Raw genomic sequence first — 22071 nt, forward strand, 5'->3', positions numbered from 1 at the left:
ATTTAGCCAAAAGAAAGATTATTAAAATATTTTGGAGGGAAAAAATTTAACTAGGAGATGACGCGTATCATTACTGATGTGTCTTTTAGTATATAATTATCTTTTTTTGACAAGACGAAAAAGGATTTAATTAATGAAAGATAGCCAAATGACACTTACAAACAATTCCTAGAAAATCTAAAATTCCAACACAAGTTAAGTACAAAACACCTTATAACTAGTTACATCGCAGAGTCGATCAACGATCGCCTTAAATAAAAAAAAAGTTCATCTGTAGCAATACAATCTGTGAGTTAGCACTAATTCTGCTTGAGATCCGCGGATGATTAGTTGTTTGGGTGAAAAAACTCATATGGCCTTCTAGATACTTCAATTCCGAAGATTATAAAACCCTAAATCTTCAAATTTTGGCAGACAAACAAACAAAGAAATTTAGCATAATAATAGAGATCGTCATCATAAAGATAGGGTCCATTTATTAAAAGCAATTAACAAGTTTTTTGGGGCTTACCACCGGTAAAAACACCGGTGGAAGCCCCTACAAAAATTTATAATTGAGATCAGACTAAAAGAGATGAAAGAGAAAGAGAGAAAAGGAGAAGATAAGAGTGAAGGAAAACCTTCAAAAAAGCATTAAAAAAAAAATCTAGCAATGGAGGCTAGAAAAAATCCCTTCCAAAGGAGAAATCCTACAGGGAACCTCCCTTTTAGTATATAGTTATTGATTGATCTTTAATGAGTAAATAATTTTTTGTTTTTTGATATTACAATTAGCTTAGTGGATAATATTTTGTCTAAGATCCCCATAATATTAAACATAAAAATATTGTAAATATACTTAGTATACTTTTTATGCATTTTTAATAAAGTTATAGGAAAAATGTCCTTATCATCGATATTTTTTTTTTAGGAAATCGCATCACCTGTAAATTATAATATCTTTAATAGATTAGTTAAAATTACATGTTGCATTATTTTTACAAAATGATGCACACTGTTAATAAGGTTAAAGATAGTTACAATCTCATTTATTAACTACTCATCGAATGTTTTGATGGGTTTGTTATAAAATAAAGTAAAAAAAATATTAAATGAAAAGGAATAATTTGAAAAAATACTCCATAAAAAAATAACCAATGTTGTATATAATTCTTAATTTTTGTAAGTTCAAAATAAATTGATGGAAAATTTTTGTACCAATTTGCAACACGTCATTGCTAATTATTATGGGTTTATGCCTTTTAATTGTAGGAATATACATCTTCTATCTTTAGTACATAGTACTCCATTTTATTCAAAAGAAAAGAAATGAAATGAAATGTACATAGTATTCCATATATTTGTTAGCAAAAAAATTTGACAATATTTAAAATAAAATAAAATTACGACCAAAGAAAGAAAAGAATGAAAATAAAAAAATCTTAGTTGATAATATTATTTTAATAAAATGACCTTATTTAAGTTCATCATGATTTATAAATACCTAACATATATGTTAGCTAAAAATAGGAAAGATATTTTATAATGTATAATATCTTTGAAGAACATTTAGCCAAAAGAAAAAATAGATTGGAGGGAAAAAAATTAACCAGGAGATGTCACGTGTCTTAGCTGGTGTGTCTTTTAGTACATAGTTTTTGATTGATTGATCTTTATTGAGTAAAGAGTTTTTAGTTTTTTGATATTACAATGGATCTTTTGTCTAAGATCCCCATAATATTAAACATAAAATTATTGTAAATATACTTAGTATAATATTTATGCGTTTTTATTGAAGTTATAGGAAAAATGTCCTTACCACTGATATTTTTTTTTGAGGAAATAACATCACCTATAAATTATAATATCTTTAATAGATTAGTTAAAATTACATGTCGCATTTTTTTTATAGAATGAAATGCACTGTTATTATGGTCAAAGATAGTTACAATCTCATTTATTTACTTCTCATCGAATGTTTTGATGAGTTTGTTATTAAAAAAATATGCATATTAAATGAGAAAGAATAATTTTAAAAAGTACTCTATAAAAAAAATAACCTGTGTTGTATATTTTTTTTTTTTTAATTTTTTTTTATGTTCAAAATAAATTGATGGAAAATTTTTGTACCAATTTTCAACACGTAATTGTTAATTATTATGAGTTTATGACTTTTAATTGTAGGAATATACATCTTCTATCTTTAGTACATAGTACTCCATTTTATTCAAAAGAAAAGAAAAGAAAAGAGATGTAAATAGTACTCCATATATTTGTTAGCAAAACAATTTTACTATATTAAAAATAAAATAAAATTATGACCGAAGAAAGAAAAGAATGAAAATATAAAAATCTTAGTTGATAATATTATTTTAATATAATGACCTTATTTAAATTTATCATGATTTATAAATACCTAATATATATGTTAGCTAAAAATAGGAAAGATATTTTATAATGTATAATATCTTTGAAGAAGATTTAACCAAAAGAAAAAATATAAAAATATTTTGTCAGGAAAAAATTTAACCAGGAGATGTGTAGGGAATTTTACCTCGCCCTACTGTGGGTCATGTTTTAAAGCATGGCGGCGCTTCAAGGAAAAGAAGCTAGAAAAAAAGATTCGCCAACAAGTTTTAGGAACTTGTAAACTGTTCACGATTGTGAAAAATACACCCCATTCACAATCACAGAGATTGCTAACTCCATTTATAGTGGTGTGGAACCATGACTGGATATCTGGAGATAATGGTACGAACTTAACCTTAAAGAGGTCAAACCTTCCCTAAATAGGCCTTTACTTGATTCTTATTGATATTCATGCGCGCTTTTTGATCAACATACATACATCAAATTAGACCTAAACCTGTTTAATCTACGTTGGTTGATTATTAATGCACAATTAAATCTAATTTTGGTGTTCACTTGAATTAAAACCATATTAAACCTAAATCCGATTATAATTATCTTATTAGGCGTGATTTCAATTACAAATTCCCTTTAAACCTACAAAAAGGGAGCGTGATCAAGCAATAGCAACAAATCATCGATAATCAAGCAACATATAATTAATTTAATAATCATCATAATAACAACATCGCAATCATCATCATAAAAAATATCGTTAGTAATAAGATTCTAGGCTGATACTAAACAGATTAATAACCCTCGCATGCCATTAATAACAAAATCAACATATTATCCTAAACATGATTTTTATTCCAAAAGAGAGTAATCAAATAATTAAATTACTTACTTTGATGTTTCGACCTTCTTGCTATTATAAAATACACACGTTAGTAAACTTTAAGAAAGTAAAACCAATAAAGTAAATAGTAAACAAAATTAATTAAGAATTGAAATAGAGATTTGGGACCAAACCCTCAGAAATATCAACCTTTCACGTTGAGGTCGAAGACAACGTCAAGTATGGTTTGGAGTATTCGAATCACGCAAAGGAAGTACTGTGAATGATTGGAATGTATCTTGAATATGTTTAGGCTAAGAACATGGGAATTAGAAATTTGAGTATTGATGATGATTGTTGATGATCTAAAATCGGGGAAAACAACCTCTATTTATAGGGGACTAGAAAACAGCCCATTTCTGACGGACCAGTTTCGACGGACGCATAATTTCGTCAGAAACTAATTTCGACGAATTTATATTCCCGTCGGAAACTTTCGGCGAATTCAAACAATCCATCGGAATTTTACGACGAAAATAAATCTGTCGGAATATATTATTTTCTGACGGAATATTCCGTCGTAAATTAAATTTCCGACAAATTTAAATCGGTTGGAAATTTCCGACGGAAATTCCGTTGGAATATATATTAAAAAAATAAAATTTCATTTTGTTGATTTTATATTTCACGCCACTCATTCCTCTCTTAAAAAAATAATAAAAAAAACTCTATTTTATTTCTCTCTCCTCCTCTTCCTCAGATCTCACGCTTCTTTCCTCCTCTATCTCTTTCTCTCTCCTCCTCTTCTTCACTTTTCTCTTTCTCACTCCTATGCTTTTCTCTTTCTGTTTCCTCTTCTTCCTCTACTCTCTTTCTTTCTCTTTCTCACGCCTTTCTTTACCTCTCTATGGTTTTTATGATCAAATTCATGGTTTTTACGGTCAAATTCAACCTTGAAATCCCTAGATCTAGAGGTTTCATGGTCGAGTTTGGCCATATTAAACCAAATTCGAGGTGAAATTCAAAGCTTCGGTTGTAAAGGTATGTATTCTTGTTTTTAATTTTCTTTCTTTATTTTTGTTTTATTTTTTTTTATTTTTATTTCTTTATTTTTTATGTTTTCTTGTTTTTAATTTTCTTTCTTTACTTTTTTTTTTAATGTTTTCTTGTTTTTAATTTTCTTTCTTTATTTTTGTTTTTTTTTTGTGTTAATTTTTGGGTTGCGATTCTAGTTTTCGGCGGTGGCGGCGGCGGTTTTAGGTGGGTGGTGGGGTGGTTTTGTAATCCCCGTGTCTTTAAATATTTTATTTATTTGTATTTTTTCAGAATTTAATTTTAAAAGTTTCAAATTATTAATTTGAGTCAAAAATTATTTTAGGCTAAATTATTTTATGAACCTTTATCCTACAATCCATTATCATAAAAACAAAGTCTAGTCCATTTGTTTATTTAATTGGCCCATTATTTTTATGAGGCCCAATTCTACCCTACAATTCTCTCCTATAAATACCCCATGAATCCCCAAATTTTTCCCACACACAAAAGGTTAGTATCATTTTCTTCCTCCTTTATTTCTTATTATTTTCATAAAGTTTATGTAATTGGTTTTTGGGTTTTGGTTTTTTATTGCTTGAAATTAGTTTATTTAGTATCAAAATCATGTTTTTGATGTTTTAAACTAATAATTTCAGATTATAATTGTTGTTTTAATTTTCAGATTTTGTAATTTTAAACCTAGGGTTTTAATTTAGTTAAATTGGGATTTTAGGGTTCTAATGATCAATTAATTTGGGGCTTTTGTTCCTATTGAATTTCTAATGATTAATTAAGCATAAAACCAAATTTTCTATTTTCTGTAATCAACTTTGATCTCCGTTTTTAATTTTTTTAATCACGTTTTAATCACGTTTAAATTCTAACTCGTCCGATTTTATAAAAAAAATAGTGTTTTTCGTGTGTAAACCATTTTAATCAAATCTCACTACTTTTGGTAGTGAGCACCACCCTCTCGTGGCCAAATTCAACCTCTAAATGTGGTTTTTGGGCAATTTTTGATTTTTAACGAAGGTTTAATGTTTAAAATAAATTTTCAGATTTTTATAAAGCTTTAAACTTGCTGTAATTTTATGAATAAGTATGTATTTTAATGTTTTTATGTAGGAAATTTTAAGAATAATATATAAGCTTTTAATTCTAGCAAAAAGGAAGGTTTTAAAGTGTTGTTTAACTGAATTTTGAAGGTTTGATTGAGCTTTTATGAAACTAGTTGAATTCTAATTATATATTTTAAGTTTAGATTGTTGTATTCATACATTCTACAATTAAATTAAATTTTCAGATTTTTAATTTTGGTTTTAAAGGTTTTAAATCATGGTTTTATGATGGATTTTTAGGTTTTTAACATACTAACCTACTATATAATGATTATTTCAAGTTAGAGATGTTTATGAGGTTGTTTTATATTCTTAAACTAAATTTCCAAATTATAATCCTTACTTTAGAGTGTCTATAATTCTATGTTAGAAGCTATATTTTCATGATTTTAACATATAAACTTATAGTTAAACTATTGAATTATTAACTTTGACTAATGTGAGTAATTTAAAAGCATTATTTCAATGGTTTAAGGGGTTTTAAAGTAAGTTAGTATTGCTGTAAATTATATTGCTTGGGTATTGATTGAATTATTATTATTTGGTTTAGGAGGGGACTTTGTAGAAGGCGATTTCTAGTTCCTAAAGTGGCCAACCAACTCGTTTACTCAAGGTACGTACAAGGATACGAAAACCATGATTTTAGGAGCATGTTTAAGGACTGGGAAAAACTTAGAATCATGTTAGAAAACTTGTAGATTGGATGAAATTGTTTGGTAGTGAGTTTGATTGATGATTAATGTGATGATTGGTTTGATTCATGTATGAGAAATGCGTATTGATTTTTCTTGAAAATGTTATTTATGCAATAACTTGCAAGATGGGCTTAGAGACAAAGGTACATGAATATATGGAATGAATTATTTTATTACTCGTTCACAATTAATGAAATGAAATGGGTAAAGGGAGATTTAAAGTCTTATAAGAGGAGGTTGAGGATTGAGATGCCCTATGCACTTAAGGTGTTTATACACCAAGGTAGTTAGAGGATTCAATAATAAATATTGTTTGTCACTAATAAATCAAGAATTGAATTGGAAATTTGAATTGTTTGAATGATGGATGTATGATTGGTTGTATTGTTTTGCATTTGATTCATCACCAAGTTTAAACTTGTAAATCACGTAAAGTGCAAGATAAATGAGCAATAAAACTCTGGATTTGTGCACATCTAGAGTAATGACAAATAGGGGTTGGGGTACATGGGGTATTAGCCGTGTACTTTCTAGAGGCCGTCTGATCTACGAGTCTTTTGTTTACAAATACTTTTTAAAACTATAAGGAGTTAGATGAGATCTCATACTAGCTATGGCCACGGAGTCGCGCCCGTCTGCCATTGGATGTTTATTAATGTTTTCGAAAGGAGGCATAGGGTTTTTCTTTATTGATGTTCCAAAATGGAGCATGGGGAGACAACCTTGTCTATTGCTTAATCCAATCAATGAATGTAATGAAATGAATTATTGTTGGTAATTAGTGAAGTCTCAGTAATGTTAACAGTTGAGGCGTGTGTGTTTGAGTCAATAATTAGATTGTGTGTGCTGATTGATTTTTAATAACATGTTAGGGATTCTTTGTTATATTTCATAGCTTGTATATACTCAGCGTTGCTGATTGCATGCTTTTGTATGTCTTTTTCCTGGTCATGACCTTCGCCTTTCAATGACCCTGTAATGATCCAATTTTTACACTTGTAATATTGGGGAGCAGATTAATCACAGGTTTATACATAATCAGAACTTGCATCAAGGTGGTGGGATTTTGAGTGGAGTGTTGGATGTTTCCACAGTATATTTATTTACTCTGGTTTGATTTATTTACTACTTTTATTGGGTTTTGAATAAGGGCCTTAATGGTTCCAGCTTGTAAGACTAAATTTGGTTTTGATTATTGGTTTTGGAAACTTATTTATAACTGAGTTAGTTTTTCGCTGCTAAATTCTGAACTAGCCTTAACGTTTGAATACGTGGCGGTAGCACGTCAGTAATTCTCTTGCAAATTGTTAAAGGTATTTACAGGTTTTTAAGAGAGAATTATTGGGGTGTTACAGGTTTATTTAGGATGGGTAGTTCAGCCGAATTTGTTAGGGTTAGGGTTGTAGATCTGGGTTTGGTTTGGGTCGGTTAGGGTTAGGTGGGGTGGGTTAAGGTGGTGAATCTAGTCTAGGGTTAGGGGGTGGGTGTGGTTCGGTTAGGGTGAGTGGTGTGGTTCGGGTTAAGGTGGGAATAGGTTAGATCTGGGCTTAGGGTTAGTTTGGGGAAAGTGGAAGTCTGAGGTTTGGGCTTAGAGTTAGGGTTAGTTAGGGGTTGGTGGTGGTCTGATGTGGTGGTTAGTGGTGGTGGTGGTCTGATGTTGGGGTTAGGGTTAGTTAGGGGTTGGAGGTGGTGATACGCCGTGCCGGTGGTGGTGCGGCGTGTTTTTTTTTTTAATTTGATTGAAGCATTTTCCAATGGAATTCCCGTCGCAAATTTCCAGCGGAATTGTCCTTCGGAAATTTCCGACAGACTTTTCTTGAAAATCTTTTCCGACGAAGGAATTCCATTGGAAAAGGTCGTTTTTCCTTCAAAATCTTTTTCGACAACCGGTTTCGACGGAATTTCCATCGGAAATGGATTTTCCGACGGAATTCAAGGTGTTTCCGACGGAATTTTTTCGTCGTTAATGGGCTATTTTCTAGTAATGAGACAAGAAGTTCTAATTATGATAGAACTCTTTGCTGCGTTGCGACGAAGTTAAATAAAGAGAAATTATCCCAGAATTTTGTCGCACCGCGACAGACCTGGCGTTTCGCGACAGGGTCTGTCGCTTTGCGATGGTTCATAAGATAGAAATTGTTTGTACGAAGTTTATTTCCGGTGTTTTATCTTTGCAAAATATATCCGAACGTCTTCTGATAATTCAAGGATTACTATAAGAGTTCTATTTAATCTCAAACTCTTGATCTTTATTTTTTCGGGAAGGATAGATTAGAACCTTCTAGAAGATTCTAGAATATTCTAGCTGACTTAGAATTAGGAATATGATCATATAATACCCCGTATTTTTTATACGTATTTTCTAATTAATTAATTAATATTTTCTAAAAAGGGTATTTTAGTAATTTATTTTACTATTTGGACTTTGGAGCCACAATGATATCTGAATTTTGGTGCCAAAATCATTTTATAACTTAATTATTTATTTTGGATTTTGGATAAGATTTATCATCCATTAATTTTATTTTAAAACCAGATTATATATATATATATATATATATATATATATATATATATATATATATATATATATATATATATATATATATATATATATATATATATATATCGAATATTTTAATTAAGCGAAATTATATTTTCTTATTTAATTAAAAAGGGTCGAATTTCCTAATTAATTAGCTAGGAATTTTTGGATTTTCTTACTAAGGAAAATCTGATTTTCTTGGTGAAATTAATTAGTGAATAATTGGTATTTTCCTAATTAATTATTTTATATATTATTTACATAATCATTTTTAATCCTTAAAATCAAAAAAAATAATTCTTAAAGTCTAAACAAGAGGGCCGAAAATTAGAGCTTAGGAAAGCTCAAAAATTTCGGCCATCTTGGGTGATTTTTGGGCAATTTATTTTGGTAATTTTGTATTTTAATTATCTTCCTTAATTCTTAATTATTTCCCTAATTCTTATTTCCCATCCCTTAAAGATTTAATCATCTTATTTATTTACCTTAAACCATTCTTGATTATTCCCCAAGCAAAACCATTTACCATATTATTTTTCATGACAATATACTTACCATAATTTTAAATTGCTTAATCACCAAAAAACTACATTTTCCTTAATTCTTTAGCTCTCTTTTCCAAGTAATTCCTTAAACCAAATTTGTCATAATTCTTCCTACATTTTTTTACCTTAATTCTTTCATGAGCTAGCCTATAAATATCCCTTGAATCATAACTAAAAACTCACACCAAAGCTCTCTTCTTTCTCTCTTATTCTCTTATCTCTTTTTCTTTCTTTCTTGCGCCAGCCACCACAAGCCACCACCTCCACCGCCGGCTGGCACCTTCCTCCGGCCAGCCTCAACTCCGACCACCACCAACAACCAGCTGCCAGCGTGCTGCTATCCTTGACGTGCCCCTCCTTCCTCCTTTTCTTCGGTTTTCTATTTCTTCTTCTCTTCTCCTAATTAATTCTATTATTATTATTATGGGAGTTTTATAAAAATTATTATGAGTGTTTTTAAATAAATAAAAATCAGTTTATTATTCAAATTTATGAAAAAGAATTTTATAAGGTTCATGTGCATATAATTGGGGGATTTTATTTTTATTGTTGTGATTATTTGATGACCTTATATTGATTAAGGTTATATTTAATTGTAGGGTGTTTATGACAAGAGTTCTTGATGTCCCTTTTGTGTGTTTGCTAAGCAAGGATCAAGGTACGTTTTGGTGGCTAGACCTTTGAAATTGATTGAATGAATAAGCATGTTTTGTGTGATTTTAATTAAATTGATTTGAATTATGATTTATGAAATAAAGTATGTTTAAAGGATTGGTTTTTATAAATTATTGAAGGATTGATTTTAATATCATGTTTTGAGTAATGGAATTATTTATCAAGTTTAAAAATGTTTGATTTTGAAAGCATGTTGAATTAAATAAAAATGAGTTTGAGTTGATTTATTATAAAAATTGGAATTATTGATTGAAAGAGGAATTATTGAATTTTTTAAAAAGCTTTATAAGCATGATTATATTAATCCCAGTATGCGAATTCATTTAAGACTATGGACTTTGTATGACCTAGTCTTTCCTCAAGGATAGCCTTTCAATATAAAGATACTTCCTTGGGGTGTGTGCACACTTAGGAGAGGAATTGAGTTTTTGAAAATCGGAACTGATTCTAAAAAGGAAAAATTCATGGGAATAATCCCACCTTTCACCCGTTCGTTTTTAATAATCCCACGTTTCAATTATTTTTCAATAATCCCACCTTTAGGTAACTTTTATTTTTATTGGACCCATCTAACTTGAAACCGGCTAACAAGGTAAGCAATTGTGACGTGTACTTGGGTAGTCTGATTTCCCCCCTAAAACATGCCATGTCATCTCTCTCTCCTTCCAACTACCCTCGTTAATGTCTGTAGAGTTCCTCCCTCCCTCATTACTCACTTGAACAGAGGCTCTGTAAAAAAGCTCATCAGCCATAATTGAAGCTTCAACAACTTGAGTACGGTGCCATAAATTGTGAAGCTTCCATCGTTGGTAAAAATTGAAAAGCGAAGAACCCCATTTTAGGTAAGTTTTTCGAACCCTGATTTTCGCCTGAAAATTTGCTAAATTTCGAAGTAAATGTCGAACCTTAACCCGAAATTGATGATTTTTCTATATGATTGCAATGTATTTGATACTTATTGTTGCGAATTGTTGTTTATTTGTGTTATGTTGTGATTTTTTTGTCGGTTTATGTGATTTGATTTCGAAACCTAAATGCTAGGTTTTTGTTGTGTTGTGCTGTTGATTTTTGTTGAATGTTAATTGTGTTATAGTTGTTGTGAACTTAGGTATGGGTTGTAGTAAAATAACCTTAAAAATGTGGCATGGAGGGGTGTTTCAGCAGCGTGTCAATGGAGTGTTGTGTTATATGAATGGGCAAAACAGAACCTTTGATGTAGACCCTGATGAACTATGCTCTTTTTATCTTGTGGAGTTGGTTATGAAGTGTGCTAGATATGATGGTAGAATTCAGGGGTTTTTATACTTAGTTCCTGGACTGAGTATGGAGGATAGGTTGAGGAGGGTCACAGATGATGACAGTATGAGGGAAATGATAAGGGTAGCAGAGAAGCATGGGGGGTGGAGGTTTATGCTATGCACTGTGAAAATGACCCAATTCTCTTTCCCAAAGAACTACAACCTGCCTCCTCAAAACAGAAGACCCAACCCAAATCTATGAGAGCCAAAAAACTTCCAATAAAGAGGGGACCACCTGTTAGATGTAGTCCAAGGAAGAAAAGTAATGCATTGACTCTTGTTGAACCTTCCCAAAAAGCCCTTGTTGAAACTTCCCAAAAAGACCTTGACAGCTCACTAAAGCCAAAAGAAGATGCTCCCACTGAACTTATTACCATTCCACCAACCATTTCCCCATCTAATAAAAGTACATGTAGAATAAAATATGTTATAAACCCTAGTACAACACATGAAATAGCTCACCAAACTCTAGAAAATGACCCTGTAAACACTTTTGAGTGGGAAGATTCAAGGCCTGAAAGCCCTATCCCCATTAATGATTTGATACCAGAATATAGCAGTGATAGTGACACAGTTGACCCTAGTTATAACCCACTGGTTGGCAAAGGAAAAGGAGTTAGTAGCAAGCCTTTCTTTGGAGAAGTGGGTACAGATGACAGTGGGGAAGACTCAGATGACAGTGGGGAAGAGGATCTGTTACATGCAGAGTTGGATGGTGGTGATGATTTAGTTGAAGATGATTATGCTTCTGAGGAGGCAGAGGATGAGTATGAGAAGGAGAGTGAAGAGATCTTGAATGAGGAGCTTCAATATCAGTCTGATAGTGGGGAGAAGAGTACAACATAGCTAGGCAAAGGGTAAGGGATACAACTGCCCAGCTTGTTGATATTGCAAGAAAAATACAAATTGAAGCAGCTCAGGGAATTAAACTACAGCAGGAGGCTGTGAACAGGACAGATGTTGGGGAAGAATTAGGTGGTGAACCTTCTAGCCCCCAGAGTGATTATGAAGAGAGTGATGATGAAATACATACCCCACCTGATAGTGGTGAGGAAGATTTGATTCCTGGAAGGAGAAAAAGACTAGGTTTGTTGGTGTCTAAACAAACAGATTTTTCAAGTTTTGAGTGGAAAGTTGGGCAGAAATTTGCAAACAGAGATGATTTCAAGGATGCTGTAGCTAAGTATGGTGTGTTGCAGGGTAGAGATGTGAGTATTGTTGTGAGTAACAAACAGAGATCACAGAGGTTAGGTGTGAAATGCAGAGGAAGCTGTCCATTCTATGTGTATGCTTCCTGGGATAGTAGGAGGGCTACAATAGTTGTGAAGACATTGAAAGGACTTCACACTTGTCAGAGAAATATGAAGAGGAACAGGCAACTCAAATCAAGTTTTGTTGCAAAGAAATATTTAGATGTGTTCAAAACTAGGCCACATTGGCCAGCAAAAGACATTATTGAGTGTATAAGGAAGGCATACAGGATGTTGGTGACTAGATACTTTGCCTATAGAGTCAAGTACAATGCCCATAGACTGTTACATGGGTCAATGCATGACCACTACAACAATCTAGGTGGGTATTTGAAGGCAATAGAGGAATGCAGTCTTGGAACAGAATTGGAGCTTGTTACTGACATTGAAAAGCAGGCTTTCCCACCAATGTTCCAGAGGTTGTTCATCTGTTTTGAAGCTTTGAGAAATGGGTGGATTCAAGGTTGTAGGAAGGTGTTGGCAGTAGATGCTTGTTTTCTCAAGACCTTTTTGGGGGGTCAACTGTTGGCTGCTGTTGGCAGGGACAGTAATGACCAGATGTTCCCAGTGTGCTGGGCTGTTGTTGAAGGTGAAAACAACTCCAGCTGGGAGTGGTTCTTCATGAAAGTTGCTGCTTGTCTAAATCTGGAAGAAGGAGAAGGGGTCTCTATCATTTCTGATGAGCATCAGGTATGAGTCCTAACTTATTTCTCAACTGTGAGCTAATTGTATATTCTGTATTGTTTGTATTCTGATTTGAATTCTTTGCCTATTCTGTGCTAATTTGAATTCTGTATTGTTTGTATTGTAATTTAGCAGAGTATAGTGCATAGTGTCTCAACTGTTCTGCGTAAGGCAGAGCATAGACACTGTGCTAGACACATATTTGCTCACTGGCACAAGAAGTATAAAGGAGATGAGCTGAAATTGTTGTTCTGGAGAATTGCTAAGGCATACAATATGGCTGATTACAATGAAGGACTGTAGGAGCTTGCAGAGTTGAATGTGGATGCAGCCAATGACTTCAAATTACATAGGCCTGAATTATTCTGCAGAGCTTTTCTGAATCCAGGAGTGAAGACTGATGCAATTACTTCAAACATAGCAGAAACATTCAATGGGTACATCATTCAAGCAAGGACAAAACATTTTCTCTACATGTTAGAAGAGATAAGAGCTACTTTGATGCAGAGATTGGTGGTGAAAAGGCAAGGTATGATGAAAGTCACCACATTGCTATGTCCAAGAATACAAGCCAAGTTGGAAGTTGAGAAGGCAAAGGCTGCAGAGTGTGAAGTTACTCCTTCATCTGAAACCCTTTTCAATGTGAACTACAACTTAGATCAGCTGGTGGTGGACTTGGAAAGCAGAAGCTGTACTTGTAGGAAATGGGACATGCTGGGCATCCCATGTTTCCATGCAGTGGCTTCTATTTTTTTCATGGGCAAGGAACCAGAGATGTTTGTGGATCAATGCTACCATAGGGACACTTATTTGTCAGTGTATGCAGGTAACAAAGCAATTCCATTAATGCATTCATTTTTGTCTGCCACTGTAGTTGTCAACTAATGCATTTGTTTTGTGGATGTTGATGAGTTGTATTCCACCAATTCAAGGTGAAAGGCACTGGCCAGTAGTGTCCATGCCTATTGATCCTCCACCAATCAAAATTGGTCCAGGGAGGCCAAGAAAAAATCGAATTAAAGATCCACATGAGAACCCCAAAAAATATGGTTCTTTGACAAGAACAGGGATTGAAATGACTTGTTCTCTCTGCCAACTGAAAGGGCATAACAAAAGGAAGTGCCCTAACAAGGACAATGTGCAGCCAGCTGAACCTGCTCCAAAGAGGGCAAGAGGGAGGCCTCGCAAGGATGCTGAACACACAGCAGCATCACAAACTGCAACAGCAGCTACACCTCAACCTACAGCTGCATCTGTGCAATCCACTCAGGTTGATACAACCCACCACTCCCTAACTGCTCAACCTACCATACTTTGTAGAGGGGGAAGAACAATTTTGATGGGTAGGGGATCAAGGGGTGGAAGGGGTAGAGGAGGTGCTGCTGCCAATGCTGGGACAGGAAGAGGAAGGGGTTCACATGTTGCTGGCTCTAGCAGAGGTGCTTCAAGTGGGAACAGGGGAGTAGGAAGGGCCAGGGGTGGAACCAGGGGGCAGAGGAAGGAACCAGGTCCCAGCAGGTGTAGGTGTCTTCATTGCATTAGATGGATCTGCAATCACTAATGTGAGTGCCTTTATGTTGGCACTATTAGTGTGTCTCATTTTGCTTGCAACTAATGTCATACTAATGCTAATATGCTATTGTATCTGTTTGCAGACCCAAGGCAATGACAGGAGAACAAGATCAGCAAGAACAGCTATGGACTGGTTCCAGTGCAGTCAAGAAAGTCAACGTTCGACCTTGCATCAACCAACTCAGTAGTCATCTAAGTAGTGGCATGAACAATAACTCATTTTGGTTTAATTAAGTAATTAAGTGTTGGTACTTTATTTATGTAATCTTTTGACAACAGTTTTTATTGTTTTTGGGCATATTACAATATAATGCAATGAACCATGGCAGTGTTCATTTTGTGTTTGTTGGCCAGACCATTTGCAAGCTATTTTGTTCAACACAACAACCTCACCAACTTAATTTGTTCAACATAACAACTTCACCAACTTAATTTGTTCAACATAACAACTTCACCAACATAATTCAAGTTGAAAGCAAATCAATGTAACAATAACTTCCATTAATTCACTGTTACAGTAACATGCCTTGCTACTAAAAAGGTTTTTTCAAAGCCATATTACATGTCACAAATGCAAAAAATACAATCATGTCCAAACCTAAACAAGCTAATGAGTCTAACCTACAATCATCTCCACTCAATATCACTGTCATGGCTTCAAATACACTAACAGAAAAGCAAAGAAAATCCATGACACAAACAGAGCAATGGAAAAGTTTTTTACATTCCTTGCCGCCTTCATTATTTCAATTCTAGTGTGGGAAAGCTCCATTTTTGTATCATTCAACTCATCCTTCTTAATATCCAAATTCTTCTCAATTTTTTTCAACTGCTCCTTCATGAAATCAATTTCAATCTCCTTTTCAGCAACTTGTGTATCTTTTTCAAAAACCTGGAATCTTAGATCTTCAAGGTCCATATTGTTAGCATTAACCCACTGAAAGAACCCACAATCACCCTCCTGTAAAAAAAATCCCAAAATCAAATTAATTTGAAAGCCCTAATTTGGTTTTTCCAATTGAATAATCTTACAAGTTCAATTCCAAAAACAAAAAATTTGTCACTTCCAACCACACTTACAGGCCAGTTAGGGCATCCGTAGAACTTCATACCCACATTATCGACATTCCTCACCCTCCGAATTACGGCTTCAACACCGCATTTACACTTCAATTTTGGCAAACCCCAACCAAACGACCTTGACAAAGATGATCCACTTGAACCAACGTGCCTACGACTAGCCATTGCAACCAAATTTCACTGAGAAGAGATGAATTTGATAGGGGAATTTGCGACCAACAATGGTGTTTTAAGGAAGAGAGGAAACAGAGAAAGAAGAAGAAGAGAAATCAACTAAGGGACGTGGCACTTTTAAACAAACAAAAAAAAAATTAAAAAAAAAAAGTAACCGTTAGAAGCCACGTAGGCCTAAAACCGGCTAAAACAGGTGAGGTAACCTGTAAGGACCAATAAAAATAAAAGTTACCTAAAGGTGGGATTATTGAAAAATAATTGAAAGGTGGGATTATTAAAAACGAACGGGTGAAAGGTGGGATTATTCCCATGAATTTTTCCTTTTAAAAATCACTATTGTTGAATTATTGAGTTATTGGAATTATTTTGACAATCTTGAGAATTGGTTTTGAATTATGAGTTTGGAATTATTGAATTAATTATTGGAATAGGTTTTAAAAGCATGTTTGCTAATAAATTGTATTTACTTATCTTGCACTCATCGTACTTAGCATATTTTTCTAATCCCTATTTCTTATTTGTTTTGGTTTGCCCTGTTTACCTTAATGGTAAGCAATGTTAACTATTTTCAGGTGGAGTCAATAAATGAGCATTTGGGAGTTTCGGGATATGCTTCACCTAGTTTAGGAATGTTTGTCTTTGTTTCCATTTTTGAGTACTCATGACAATAGTTACTATTTTATTAAGTATTAATAAAAAAAGAGTTTGAGTTTTCGCTGCGAAGTTGTAGTTTTAATTAGTAGTTTGAGTAGCCTTGCGTAATCACGCGGCGGTAATACGCCTAAGTCTATCTTTACGATATAAATATACATATTATACTAGTATTTCCGTAGAGGGAGATTTGGGGGTGTTATTTAGATTAAAATGGGAATAAATAAAAATTATGGGTAGACTTAAGAGGGCATATAGGATAAAGTTTCGCATTTGTTTGTGAAAGTCAAAAGCATTATTTTTAAAATAAAAACTATTTTCTTATTTGGAAAGATGATTGAGAAAAGGATTCTCGAGTACGACTCTCTGTCTAGGCAAGGCTCTCCTCGACGCTGTAGGTAACTTACCCAGGAGACGCGTGCTCGACCGTCTAATATCATGATTCAAGTACATTATTATTATTTTCGAAAACATAAAGAATTGAAACAATATGAAGCTTGAGTTTGTGTGATTATGTGTGCATTAAATTTGGTGTTAAAACACCTTATTCTATGGTCAAGAGGTCCGAATTTTTGAGGTATTGCCCATAGTTGGGTGATCTTGAGTTATACTTGGTTGGTTGAGTTATGAATTGCTTATACAAATGGATTTTTGAATTGAATTGCTTATGTGAATTGGCATTGAATTGATTGTTTTGCATGTGTATGTGAAACAGATGGAAAAGATTGATGAAATGAGAAATAAATACTTTAACTTGCATTATTGGAAAGATGATGGAGTCATTGTTAGTGAGTTTGTGACTGGCATAGTTACTTTGGCCTTAACCCTGGCCTCTATGAACAGTTTGAGTTTGAAGTGTTGACCCGACCACCTTGGATGATTTTTTTGGCCTTAGCCCAGTTGCCTAGAGTTCTCAAATATGAACCTCTCTTTGACAAGTATAAGGTTGTAATCAAGGATAATGGAATGTGAAATGAAAAACACCATCATGAAGGGAAGTGGTTAGCAACCATGTCTAGCTTCAAAAGAGACTTGCACTATGTTGAAGTTGAACGTGACTATGAGTCTAGGAGGAGAATTGTGAGATTTCCCAAACTTTCGAAGAATGCCACCTTGAGAGAAGTTGACCAAATGTACTAATTAAATGCTCAACTACCTTTTGCATACAGAAAGCATCGTCGTGAATTTGAGTCCTCCACTGATGACTCCATACCAACTCTTAGGAGGAGCAAGAACTACCCTTCTCCTTCATCTACTCCAAGCTATGAACCTCCAAGGCGTCCAAGTCTAAAATTCCATTTTCATATTGCAAAAAAGGCCAGAAATCTTAACCGAGAAATTGATCCAAAGCCACCAAGTCTAAAATACCATCCATCTTCACGAAAAGTTCAACAAAATCCCAATGTTTCTTCAAAGCCAACTTGTGGTTGTGCTAGTCCACACAAAAGCCCAAATTACAGCCCAAATTCAAGTTCAGGTTATACTTCAAGTTACAGCGGATATAACCCAACTTTCACGACTGACCCAAGTGATATGAGAATGGCTAAGCAAGATGATCCTGACTATGATCCCAATGAGGATGACTATTTTGAGAGTGTTGCTTGAATGATTGAGCTATGCTATGTTTATTGCTTTCAATAATTGCCTTAGATGGCAAAGTTATACTTTCGATTTGATTATTAATGAAATGAAGTTATTTTTATTGAATTTTTCTTATGTTATTTTGTGAATTAGATACTTATATAAGTAGAACTTGTTTTAATTTTCAAAGTATGGTAATTATACCCAAGAAGTATGTCTGCAAGGATGAGAAACCAAATGGGAAGTAGGCGCACTAGTTCCAAAGTAGGAAAGGTCCTTAGAAAGTTAACCCATATCACTGAAAACATCACGAAAGTGGTGAACCAAGGAAACCGTAATTCTGACTTGACTCTTATAGCGAAGTTTTTAAGAGAGTTGCTGCAGCCAAACCACCTGTTTACTTGGGGAAAGAGAGAAAATTGGATTAGGGAGTTTGACAAGTTTGTTTGATGCTATCAATTGCCCAAGTGAGCTGAGAGTGAATAATGGTGTTTATTATCTGAGGGAGGAAACTAACTTATGGTGGGCCCAAAGAAAGGATGAGTTGTTGAAGAAACCAAACTTTGGGTGGGATGAGTTCAAGGAAGCCTTAAGGGAGAAGTTTTACCCTTCTTACCTGAGAAAGCAGAAGTGTGTGGAGTTTACCAACCTAAGGATGGGGAACATGTCTTTCAATGAGTACTACAACAAGTTTATTGAGTTGATGAGGTTTGCTCTGGAAGTAGTTCCCACTAAAACCATCAAAGCTCAGAGATTTGAGCAAGGCCTAACACTAACCCTTCAAGGGAAGCTAGGGGGAGTTACTTTTGAGACCCTAGATGAAGTCTATGGCCGTGCAGCCCACCTGTACAGGATCAAGGGGGGAGAGATGGAGCATTCTGGAGAGAAAAGGAAGAACCAAGACTCTTTTCACGGGGGTGAAAAGAGACATAAGCCCAATGGCAACCACCAAGGGAATTCTGGGACAACAAATTGATCTTTGGGAAGGGGAATGGAGGCCAGTCGTCCAATGCTAGAGGGAATGGAAACCAAGGGAGTGAGAAACCCAAGAGGAAGTATCACTGCAAGCAGTATGAGAAAGACCACCCAGGGAAACCGTGAGGGGAACCCGGTAACTTGTCGTTACTGTCAGAAGTTGGGACACCGTGAGTATGAATTTGAATTTCTGTTGCGAAGTTAATGTTTTAATTAGTAGTTTGAGTAGCATTGCGTAATCACGTGGCGGTAATACGCCTAAGTCTATCTCTACGATATAATTATACGTATTATATTTGTATTTCCGTAGTGTGAGTTTTGGGGGTGTTACAGATCATATATGGGGCCTAAATTAAATATTTAGACTCCATATAACCATTGGGTCGTAATAAAAGTGGACCTAGGCTCGGTTTAGTATTTTGGCCATATCTCATTCGTTTTAAGTCGGATTTGGGCTTATAATATATCGTTGAAAAGCTTTTTTTAAACCCCCATCCATTTAAACAATAAAAGGACTGGAGAAACGGACCAAAGTAATCAGATTGGATGTTTTTTATAATTTGGGCACGAAATGAATGTTTTTAGGGACACGAAATGAATGTTTTTGGATTTAAGGACACGAAATGAATGTTTTGGGACACGAAATGAATGTTTTTGGATTAAAACACTTTGGGTAAGGTTAGAAAGATGGTAAAGGCTTAAGGAAACTTTGCGCGTCCCTTTAACTCTTATCCAAACTCGTCAATCAAAACGTGAAAGGTACTCATCACTAGGTTTGGTATATGGGGAGATACAATCAGGTGACTACAAGATGACATGTGTCATTGCTGGTGTGTCTTTTAACACTAGATCCGTTACATATTATGTGCAACTTTTGGGTATTATTTGTGAGATATAAAATATTCAAAAACTGCACATAATATGTAACAGAGATAGTACATAGTTATTGATTGATCTTTAGTGAGTAAAGAGTTTTTTTATTTTTGATATTACAATTTGCTTAGTGGATATTTTGTCTAAGATCCCTTAATATTAAACATAAAATATTGTAAATATACTTAGTATAATTTTTATTCATTTTTATTGAAGTTATAGGAAAAATGTCCTTATCGCAATTTTTATTTTTTATTTTTTTTATCTATTTAATTTTTTTTTTTGAGGAAATCGCATCACCTGTAAATTATAATATCTTTAATAGATTACTTAAAATTACATGTTGCATTATTTTCACAAAATGAAATGCACTGTTAATAAGGTCAAAGATAGTTACAATCTCATTTATTTACTTCTCATCGAATGTTTTGGGTTTGTTGAAAATAAATAAATAAATAAAAAAAAACATATGCATATTAAATGAAAAGGAATAATTTTAAAAAGTACTCCATAAAAAAAATAACCTGTGTTGTATATTATTCTTAATTTTTTAAGTTCAAAATAAATTGATGGAAAAGTTTTGTACCAATTTTCAATACGTCATTGCTAATTATTATGAGTTTATGACTTTTAATTGTAGGAATATACATCTTCTATCTTTAGTACATAGTACTCTATTTTATTCAAAAGAAAAGAAAATAAATGTACACAGTAATCCACATATTTGTTGGCAAAAAAATTTGACTATATTAAAAATAAAATAAAATTATGACCAGAGAAAGAAAAGAATGAAAATATAAAAATCTTAGTTGATAATATTATTTTAATATATTGACCTTATTTAAGTTCATCATGATTTATAAATACCTAATATATATGTTAGCTAAAAATAGGAAAGTTATTTTATAATGTATTATATGATTACATCTTTGAAGAAGATTTAGGCAAAAGAAAAATTAGAAAAATATTTAGGCGGGAAAAAATTTAATCAGGAGATGACATGTGTTACTCCTGGTCTCTCTTTTAGTATATAATAATAATAATAATAATAATAATAATAATAATAATAATAATAATAATAATAATAAAGTTCGTTGATGATTGTAGGAATTTCTAAATCGATAATTTCTAAATCAATGAGGTATAAGTGTATGATGACCCACAATATCAATTGCTTAGTTGGTTTCTACGTGTGAAGTAGACCTAGCAATTTTATGAAGAGGTGCAATTATTGGAGTTTTTTTTTTCCTTTGATTAATTTTTCTACTAATTAAGTGTCTATGTGCATATATTCTTAATTACCATCAATCAACCACACCAACTATATATGAGAATATGACCACGATATCATCAATGATCCATAATTCCATGAAGTATGAAACACGGAGTAGTAATTTAATTATGTTGTTCACTCTCATCAATCATCATCACATTTTAAATGCGACATCTATTTTGAAACACTCATTATTATTGAGATGAATCAAGCAATAACCCTACATGACTTTTTTTTTTCTTTTATTTATTTATTTATTTATTTATTTTTAATAACACTATAAATAACTTAACAAATTTCCACAAATTGTGAACATCAAAAGAAACAAATTAAAGGGAGTTATATATAAAATACCATTTATCATCATGTTGAATCACTAGTAAGAGTATCCTTATACATGCATTATCTAATTTAATTATTTTTCTTGTTTGATCGTTAAACGTTAAATGAAGGAGCAATTATAATAAAATGAAAGGGGTATATTTATTTTTTGAGGAGAAGTAGGTAAAGTAAACAATAAAAGATCACTTGTTCTTTTGAGATAAGCTGAACTAATTATAACTTAACTAAACTAAAAATAAGTCCAAAAAAACAAGGTCAAAGTTCTCCGTTTAGCCCATTTCTTGTTGTTTAGGTGCTAGGACAACTATATGATGTAATTTAGTTTTTTATTTTTATTAATTAGTTTAGTAAGATATATATATATATATAGGGTCGGGATCCAGTGAGAACCACCTTCTATGTGAGAACACATCCTATATGTGAGAACCAATCTCAGCCATCAAATTGTATTCAATCCAACGCATGTGATTAATCACATAAAACTCCTAAAATCACACCTAACTGTCATCTCTCTCCACCTAGCTAACTAACTTCTCTCT

At 33.2% G+C, this 22071-nt stretch overlaps 1 protein-coding gene across 1 annotated transcript; it reads right to left on the minus strand.

The window, feature by feature from the left end:
- Positions 1–15232: 15232 nt before the first annotated feature.
- On the minus strand, positions 15233–16122 carry LOC110718020. The gene is made up of 2 exons (XM_021896821.1): positions 15664–16122; positions 15233–15544 (listed from the first exon to the last, which is right to left on the minus strand). The coding sequence occupies exons 1-2, from the start codon at positions 15826–15828 to the stop codon at positions 15233–15235; spliced, it is 477 nt and encodes a 158-aa protein (XP_021752513.1). The 5' UTR covers positions 15829–16122.
- Positions 16123–22071: the final 5949 nt, after the last annotated feature.

The sequence above is a fragment of the Chenopodium quinoa genome, unplaced genomic scaffold, assembly GCF_001683475.1.
Source record: "Chenopodium quinoa cultivar QQ74 unplaced genomic scaffold, ASM168347v1, whole genome shotgun sequence".
In the NCBI taxonomy this organism is placed as follows: Eukaryota; Viridiplantae; Streptophyta; class Magnoliopsida; order Caryophyllales; family Amaranthaceae; genus Chenopodium; species Chenopodium quinoa.